Raw genomic sequence first — 9248 nt, 5'->3', positions numbered from 1 at the left:
CTGGTTTTTGAACGTTTTGGTTTCTGATGTCAGAGCTGGGCAGAAAGGATGTTGCACCTCTCCAAGAACTGCCGAAAAAACTTATGGTTTTATTATAGGGTATCCAGTGATTCATAGAGAGGCAAGACATCACTTCTGGAGGAAACCAAGACGTGATGTCACATCTTTTAATTTTTTTCTCTCCTGCTGGCCACTGGAGTACCCACTAGGAGCAGAGATCTCCTGCCCTCTGCTGGCATATGGCAACCCTACGGAAAGAACAGATGTCATATTGTTGAGGTCACTCAAATTATGCAAAGCAGAACCATTCTAGAGGGTATTATTTTTTATGCTCATTTTAACCCACTAAATCTGGTTTTAGGGAAAGGTGAATTCAAAATCCAGTAAATACCTAAATATAAGTTTTTGAAAGTTTGTCTCTGTTTGCCCCACCCAGAGAGAAGTGATCTGGGTCTCAATATAATAGGGACCCTTCCTCAGCATTCTCTTCCTTGCACTCAGGAGGAAGCCAAATGGGTTTGGAGATGAGTGAGCAGAAATTTCACTTAGTATTCTTTTTGATAGAAGGTAGCTGCTTAGCTGGTTTCGAAGGAGAGTCGAAATCTCGAGGCCTGCTTCTTGTTTTCTTCCCTATTGATGGATTCAAGCTTGTTAGCCTTAGTTAGGTTGCTCACAACACTTCCAAGGTTGCAGCTACTGTGTTATCAGAAACTGGGCATTCATTCAAAAATTAGATAGGAGGCTCGGGTTGTTCTTCCAATTATTCAAAATAGGGCCAGTTTGCACTCTCTCAAGGAGCTAATTCTGGAATTAAATTCCGTATAAACAATAAACCACAGAGCTACTTAGAGGAGATGCTATCTCGCCGCCATCTTGGCTGCGCCCCTGGGCTTTGGCTTGCGTCCCTAAATATAAAAGGAACTTGGAGTATTTGGTCGTTGGACTTTTTCAGTCTTGAAAATGCACATGATTCAGCGACTTGCAGCCCTTGCCAGACATGGTTGCTCTTGGAGAGGACCTGCAAGCAGCAGGGCACTGGGTTTGCTCCCTGTGTGGCAATCGTGCTTTCAGTGGCCTGGCCCCCTCTCATAAGAACAGATTGAGGATCCAAAGCCCTTCACTGAAACACATTACTACAGCGTGCATTATGCTCACAACAGTTGTTATACAGGACCAGACGTCGAATTCCTGTCTCCATTCCCAGGTTTACACTTAACTGGCTTATTTCTGTACACGCAGGTGATAAATGGGAGAATGTCCCACTTCCCAAGACCGCTCAGAAACCAGAGCGTCGACCCTCCCACCTTCCTCATGACGGGCATCCCAGGCCTGGAAGGCAAAGGCCTCTGGCTGGCCATCCCTTTCTGCTCCATGTACATAGTCGCCATCGTAGGAAATTTCATGGTAATTCTTGTGATTGCGATGGCCCCAAGCCTCCACAAACCCATGTACTTTTTCCTGTCCATGTTGGCGGTGACTGAACTGGGGGTGTCCATCTCTACCTTCCCTACGGTGCTGAGCGTTTTCCTGTTTGATGCCAGAGAGATTGGGATGGACGCCTGCCTCGCCCAGATGTTCTTCATCCACTGCTTCTCCATCATGGACTCGGGAGTCCTCTGGGCCATGGCCTTGGACCGCTTCGTAGCCATCTACAACCCCCTCCAGTACGGCGCCATCCTGACCAACTCCAGGATCGCCACAATCGGCTTGGGGATCGCTACGAGGAGCGTTGTCCTGATGGCCCCGTTGCCCGTTCTCCTTCGGGGGCTGCCCTTTTGCAGAGCCAACATTCTCACTCACCCCTACTGTTTGCACCCAAATTTAATCCGGCTTCCTTGTGCTGACACCACAATCAACAACCGTTGCGGTTTGTTTGTTGTCCTCTCTACTTTTGGACTTGATTCCCTCTTTATCTTCCTGTCTTACATTCTGATAGTCAAGACGGTGCTGGGCATTGCCTCCAAGGAAGGGCGTCTCAAGGCCCTGAACACATGCGTTTCCCACATCAGCGCAGTGGTTGTATATTATACTCCGATGATTGGCTTGTCCATGGCACATCGTTTTGGCAGACATGCTCCCCCTCTTCTGCACTCTCTCATGGCCAACATATACCTCCTGGTTCCTCCAGTATTGAACCCCATCATCTATAGCATGAAGACCAAGGAGATCCGTAAAGCTCTCCACCAGCTTTTCTTTCAAAAGAAGTTCTGATCTGGGATGGCACAGAGTTCAATGTTAAAGAAGTTCAATGTTAAAGAAGACATTAATAGAGAATCATTAATGCTATGCAATATGTGCTAAAATGCTGGCTTCAGACACTGGTTCTAACTAATCCAGCAATATTGTTGACCAAAACAAAACGGTATCTTTGCTCACCACTGTAGCCTTCTATCATAAACTATTTGTAACAGTAATATGTTCACAAGAAGATTACGCTTCATCTCTGAAAGCCAGTTTGGTGTAGTGGTTAAGAGCAACAGGACTCTAATCTGGAGAATCAGGTTTGGTTCCCCGCTCCTCCACTTGAAGCCAGCTGGGTGTCCTTGGCTCAGTCACAGCTTCTCGGAGCTCTCTCAGCCTCACTCACTGGGTGTCTGTTGTGGGGATAATAATAACACTCTTTTTAAACTGCTCTGAGTGTGTGTTAAGTTGTCCTGAAGGGTGGTATAGAAATCTAATGTTGTTGTTACTATTATTACCAGTGATCATTTGGTTGGGAAGCATGTCCCCCTCTGGCAGGAGGCTGTTTGGATTCTCAACCACCATATGCCTGGCGGAACATTTCTGTCTTACAGGCCCAGCAGAATGATAGCAAATCCTGTTAGGCCTGGGTCTTCTCAGGCAGAGTTCTCCCAGGTTGGTGCCAGGACCGATAAGGCCCCGGCCCTAGACGAGGCGGAGTGAATCTCCTTGGGGCCCGGATCACCAATAGATGACTATTTGCTGAGCAGAGCACCCTTCGGGAAACATATGATTGAATAATATAAAACTGTCATAACATAGGTCCATGAAAGGAAGACTTTTACTGTAGAGTGATTTTTTAAAATCATGAAACAATATTCCAGAAATATGGGCCAGATCTTATAAAAGCCTATTGACTCACTTTTTCTCATGACACAATTCAGTTCCATGTATGCCCAACTTGTTTTCCAACTGGGAATTTCTTGTTCAGCCATAGCTTTTGTTCTGTAGCTTGGCTCCAAATAAGAGATCGCAAAGGGGTAGCAAAATGGGTGTGTGTGTTTTTGGTGGGGGGGAAGTCCAGTGGTACAGTAAAGACTAGCAACATTTATTTCAGTATGAGCTTTCAAGAAACACCGCTCACTTTTCCAGATATGTGAATAAGAGAAAATATTCTTTTGGGGGTAATCCTGGTGACAAGGGAAGGCCAAAACGTAGCCATCGCTGGAACGCAGGAAGACTCAAGTAGCAAGTTAGAACTTTTCAACGCTTCCAGCTCCAAAGGGACAGTGACCAAGACGGACATTGTCAGATCCCTCAGCCCCTCTCCAGTGAACACACTTTGGTTCCAACAGAAAAGGCTTTATTCAGGATTTTACGGTTCAGGCCTGAACTCCATCACGGAGCTTGGTAGAAGTGACAACTCAAAACAACAGGTCAATATTATACTTGAGTTTTCCTGCGTTTCAGCAATGGCTACGTTTTGGCGCGCAGGGTTACACGGGTCCTGTGAGAACCCATTGTAGTTATGGCTAAGCAGTGAGTACACAATACTGGATTCCCAGCATCTGGGCAAAGTAACAAATGCAGGCGCCTGGAGTCTCCGAGGCCGTCTCTCGCTCAGAGATGCATAGTTCTGTAAGACAACAGGGGGCCCATCCTGGCTGGAGGAATAAGAGCTATCATATGAAAAGAGCATGGCTACTGAGAGAAGACAGCCGCTTAGACATTAGGCATTCTAGACACTGCGGCATCAGTGACAGAACAAACAAGCAAACATGGCGTGGATATACACAGATGTGACAGACATTTAGGATGATAAAAAAAGGGGCAGATTGTGAAGCGCCTCAGGAGGAGCTCTCTAAAGTGAGTGAACGGGCCACACCCTGGCAAATGAAGTTCAATGTTGGTGAGCATAAGGGGGGAAAACTCCAAATATATGCTGACAAGGTTGTTACCAGAACTGCTCTTTATTATAATGGGGAATTAGCTGTAGCAGTCTGTAACTTAATATTAAGCGCGGATCATAACCTATGTATACGGAGGTCCCGATCCCAGACACTCTAGTGAAAAAGAGGCAGACAACAAATAAGTTCCAAACACGTGTATTTAGTGTGGCGTAAGCCTAACTTGCACAATCATACAAGGAACACACAAGATCTAGGAAATATAGAGTAGGAAATACAGAGACGTTCGCATTAGCGGGTTCCCAACGATGATAAGGGAAATACTCACAATCCTGGAGCGAAGCAGAGACACAGCAGCGAGGGTGGCCCAATGCCAGCACTGGGACCACAGACGGACAGCAAGGAGGTCTGGATAGGGAATGGCCTGAGCCACGGACAGAAAGGGGGGGGTCTGGATAGGAATGGCCTGAGCACCGAGTGGTCTGGGAGACCAGCTTAAATACCCCAAAACGTACCCTGGGGCTGGTGCTGTACTTGGTGGTTCTCACAGATTAAAACAAAGGGTCTAATGGGCTACTGAATGGCTTGGATGGGCCACTTTGGTAATCTGATTGTGATAAGTGACACCTCAGGAAGAGGGGACAAAAGAGGGAGGGGGAAATCCAAGTGGGCTGAAAGGATGTTCCAGCGGACAGGGCTTGTCCTGATGTCATCAGCTCTGGAATGCGGAGGTTTCTTTGAGATGCATTCTCTAAGTGCTTGGGATGGTCAGCACTTAGCTCTTCTCCGGGGCGGCTCCTAAGATATGCAGAGCGGGGCGAGGGGCTCTCGCTGCGGACGTGGTGTGCCCGCCTCGCCGAAATGGCTTCCCAAAGCAGTCTTTTCCTCTGGGTCTTCTGGGTGCCTGAGAACATGGATGCCGGCTGGGCATAGCTGGGGCTGGATAGCAGGCTGCCCGGTAGCGAGGGCAAGCTCGGGGACCGGCCCGCGGGAGGCTCCAGGCGGGAACTGACCAGGGAGCGCCTAGCCAGGCTCGCTGGAGGTTTCCCCGGCAGGCGCCCGGCTGCTAGCAGCGGCTTGGGCCCATATGAGGCAGGTTTCCATGGAGGCAGGGGGAACAGCACACAAAACACAGTCCAAAGCAGTGAACAGGCACGGTCCGTGGCAGATGGCAATGCAGGCACGGGGCACACTTGTAACACAGTCCAAACGCACACTCGGAAGTCCAGATACAAGTCAGGGCAGGGTTGCCCAGAAATAGAGTCCTTTGTGCAGTTATCCAAACATGGAGTCAGTAAACTACACAGTCTATAGCAGTAGCAAGGCAATTGACACGCAGGCAGGAAACTGACACGTGTATTAGAACACACACGTGCAAAGCAGTCTTTGGTGCAGCAGTAAAACAGCAACGCAGGAAACTTTAACACAGTTCATAGCAGGCTTTAAAGCAGGGGAGGGGACCTACTTGGCAACAATTCCCCCCCTCGGAGACCCCGTGACGTCAGGCGCGTGGGTCTCCGAACTTGACTTCAAAGGCGAGGTGGTCGGCAATGTCCGGTGTTCGAGCTTCGAGCGAAGAAGGAGTGGGAAGGGAAGGAGGGGGGAGGCGTCACTCAAAAATTTAGTTTGGAGAACCACCTAACCGAATAAGTGCAATTTAGATCAGCCAATGGGCTGCAGGTCTCTGGGATCACACCAGGGGGTGTGCTAAGTGCAACCGTCAGAATAAATAGCAATAATTCATAAGCGATAGCAATTCATAGTTACATCAGCAGTAATGAGCAATTCATAGCGATGAGTAATTCATATGCAGCGGCAAATTCATGGGTATAAGGTTAAAAGCAAAGGCAATTCATGAGCCAATTCATGAATACAGGATTAAAAAGGCGAAGGTAATTCATAAAAGTACAAGCAATTCATAGATAGGTGATAATTCATACAGGATAAAAGTGAAATGTGCAAGCAAGGCATAGACCAATTCATCAAGGGTGGAACAATTCATAGGTGATTAAAACCATAAATACATATATAGGATTAAAACAATAATTCCGGAAGTTAAAACCAATTTCATAGATAAAAGCAGCAATAGTAAAAGCAAGTGCGGGGAAACAATTCATGAGGGGTAAGCGGCGGAAGGGCTCATGGGGGCAGAAAAATAAACTCCACAATTAAAAAACCAATTCATACAGTCAGATTAAAACCAAAATCATAAAAGAGACCGTTCATGGGAGGTCCCGGTTAAAACCAAATTCATAAAACGATAAATAGGCTAGAATTACCTCGGCGGAGGGAGTCAGGTTAAAAAGGCAATTCATAAGGTTAAAATCAAATTCATAGGAGCAAAAATTGATAGGGGGTGATTAAAAGATCCCAGTTCATGGGAAGATCATGGGCGCACTTGCAATAGATAGAGTGAGGGGTTAATTCGGGGCTAAATTCATAGGGGGAAATTCATGAAAGCAATAGCAAGAAATTCGTAGAGACTTAAAACAACAGGGTGGCACAGATCACAGACGGCTCAGTCCGCAGTACAGCTGCTAGACTGGGTTGCATATTTACAGGAACAAGCAAGCTTAGTCCATGTGTTCCAAAACACACTTCCACCCCCCCTTGCTGTCTGCGTCAATCCGCAGAGCAGGGTCGGCGAGCGGCGAAAAGGGCTTCAGACACACAGTTCTAGTCCTCATGGAGGTGGCGCCGCTGGCGGTCGTTCGTAGGCGGGCCATGGGCTGGGAGGCAGAGAAATATGTCCCCCCCTAGTCCACAAGAGGGCCTTGGAGCGGTGTCCGGCAGCAAAGCGTCCATGGGGCCGGTGCAGAGTTCTTACACATAAAGGCACAAGCATAGTTCATACTCACACAAGCAACAAAATAAACAAGGGCTAAAAACGGGGCGCTAAGAATACCCATTAAGGCAAGAGGAGGTCGGGGTTATAGCGATCCATGCGGTGGGACATCTGGAGTTGCTGGAGCTGTCGGCGGCTCCAACAGCCCAAATAAAGTAGTGAGGTGCACAACAAAACTTGGAAAGCCAAAATAACAATGATCGGGTGCAAAGCCAAATTGTAAATTCCAGTGGCAGTGGGGCTCCAGCCAAAGAGGGTCTCCCACCACGAATGCTCTCCGGTGGTCTTGATCCGCTGGGCAAGATCCAAAATCTCCTTGCCGTTGTGGGACACAACCAACGCAGTAGTATCCCCGTCCCTCTGGATGCTCTGGAGGGTGCGGTGGAGCTGCGGGTGGGTCAGGAGCTCGTGGATTAGCTCCAGACCGATGCCAAGGGAGACTGGCTTCACATAGCGATAGATGGAGGGTGCCACCAGGATCTCTTCTTGGGTCCAGACCGGTACCGTGTAGGTGAAGTCGCAGGCTGCCACTGAAGACAGGTTGCAGAAGCAGCGGTTGACTCCCGGGATCACGGGCTTAAGCTGGAACGAGTTCAGGATCACAAAGTCGCAGGCCGTTCGCACGCAGGCACATCCTTTCCCAAGGTAGACCACGGCGGAGCTGTTCTCCCGGACGACCTCGAAAGAGCACTCGTTGAGGGCGTCGACTTGCGGGGCTACACAGGGGTGATGCGGTGCAAAGGCTTGGTCTTGGCAAATGAAGCCGGTCTGGTCTCGATGCTGGCACCCTTGGAGGCTGACGAGCTGCCATCCGATCGGGGTGAAACGGGCCCAATGGTCAGGGTGGCGGGCGTAGAGAACCTCGGTGTCGCTGACTTGGAGTCCCAGAGGCACGACTGGATACACGTGGAATGACTCGTGCGCACTGGCCGTTAATAAAAATAATTTAAGCTCCTGGGTGGTCGGTGAGAATGAGGAATTTACGAGAGACCACCAGGATTCAAGCTCCAGTTCTATGGGTGACAATTTGGGCATAATCAATCTTTTAATTTCCAGGGGCAAGTGCCCATCCGTGGCTTGCCGAATTAGCCCCATGGCCACAGCCTGATTTAATTGTTGGGCCTGCATACATGCCATGGCTATTGACACGTTGCGTTCAAAAGACTGTGTTCCTTTGAGCAGCAGAGAAAAATCTCTTTCAATTTGACTCTCCCAGTTAACTAAAATGGAGCTGATCTCGTGTTGCCCATTCGAAATGGAATTTAGGGACTGCACCACCGGTTTACCTAAGTCGGAGATGCTGGTCGTGACATGGGCAAACTTATTAGCGAGAGTCTCAATATTGACCGAATCCAGGATTGCTAAGCCTCCGGCTGCAGGAGCAGTCCAGTCGGCAATGCTTCGTCTGGCACGCGAGAGAGAGGGAGAGGGATCGATCCACAGTTGCAGCCATGCATTCCAACCCTTGCTACCGGCCTCCAGATAGGGAGCGCACTGCGGCAGCCTCTGGGTTACATTTAGCTCAGCTAAGTCTATGCGGATCTCTTTTAAAGACATTTGCGGGCGGACTAGAACTCTCTCTCGAATGTCAGTCTTCAAAACATGGGAGCCCACTATATGCGTGCCCCCTTGGCTTAATTGTTCATTGCTAGCAATCAAAGGGTCAATTTGGATGGTATGGGTCTCCTGGGTCCGGATCAGCAGGGAGTAATTGCCTGGTTCGTGAGTCAAATTTACAAAGAGCAGCCCAAGCCAGTGAAATTTCTCTACTAGGGGCTTGGTTTGGCATTCGGGCGTCCGTTGAACCAGTATCCAATCGGGTGGGCCGTGTTTGGCTAGGTCTTCCTCTTTTACGATCCAGGTCAGGTTCTCCCAGCGCTCTATAGCGAAGGAGAGAGCTGTGCCTGAAGGGGGCGTGATAGTGACTGATGCAGATTCAGTGGCAGTGGTGCCTAGTAGGATGGTCATTCTAAAGGGGTCTCCTGCCTTCCATACTGCGGCCGACACTAAAATAACTTCACAGTATGGTCCGAAAGCCTCAGTGACAAAGGGCGAGGTTTCGACATTGGCAGGGGTGGTATATTTGTCTACCACCGGGACTGCGGTGGGGGCTGGCCTTATACGGGGAAGGAACATACATGGGATCGGAGCAAGTGGTGAAACCGTGTCAGTAGGTGAATAGCATACTAATTCTTGGGACATAGTCTTCACTCCCACACATAAAATAACAAGCTCTGGGGGTCGGATCCACTGCTCTTCACAACTGCGGAAGTTTGTGCGATCCGTAGGGGTGGTCATATTGCTCTGCTGTACAA

At 49.0% G+C, this 9248-nt stretch overlaps 1 protein-coding gene across 1 annotated transcript; it reads left to right on the top strand.

Moving 5' to 3' along the window:
• Nucleotides 1–1254: 1254 nt before the first annotated feature.
• On the top strand, nucleotides 1255–3595 carry LOC129326414 (olfactory receptor 51I2-like). Its single transcript, XM_054974573.1, has 2 exons — nucleotides 1255–2170; nucleotides 3537–3595. Exons 1-2 carry the CDS (start codon nucleotides 1255–1257, stop codon nucleotides 3593–3595), a joined length of 975 nt encoding a protein of 324 aa, XP_054830548.1.
• Nucleotides 3596–9248: the final 5653 nt, after the last annotated feature.

Source organism: Eublepharis macularius, chromosome 3 (assembly GCF_028583425.1).
Source record: "Eublepharis macularius isolate TG4126 chromosome 3, MPM_Emac_v1.0, whole genome shotgun sequence".
NCBI lineage: Eukaryota > Metazoa > Chordata > Lepidosauria > Squamata > Eublepharidae > Eublepharis > Eublepharis macularius.
This window is presented reverse-complemented; position numbering and strand designations above follow the sequence as displayed.

Bases quoted from the DNA above. Each gene is read 5' to 3' on its own strand.
- LOC129326414 (XM_054974573.1), top strand. From the start codon at position 1,255: ATGTCCCACTTCCCAAGACCGCTCAGAAACCAGAGCGTCGACCCTCCC. The intron at 2,171-3,536 runs GTAAAGCTCTCC...TGGTTCCAACAG, and splicing joins CATGAAGACCAAGGAGATCC to AAAAGGCTTTATTCAGGATT.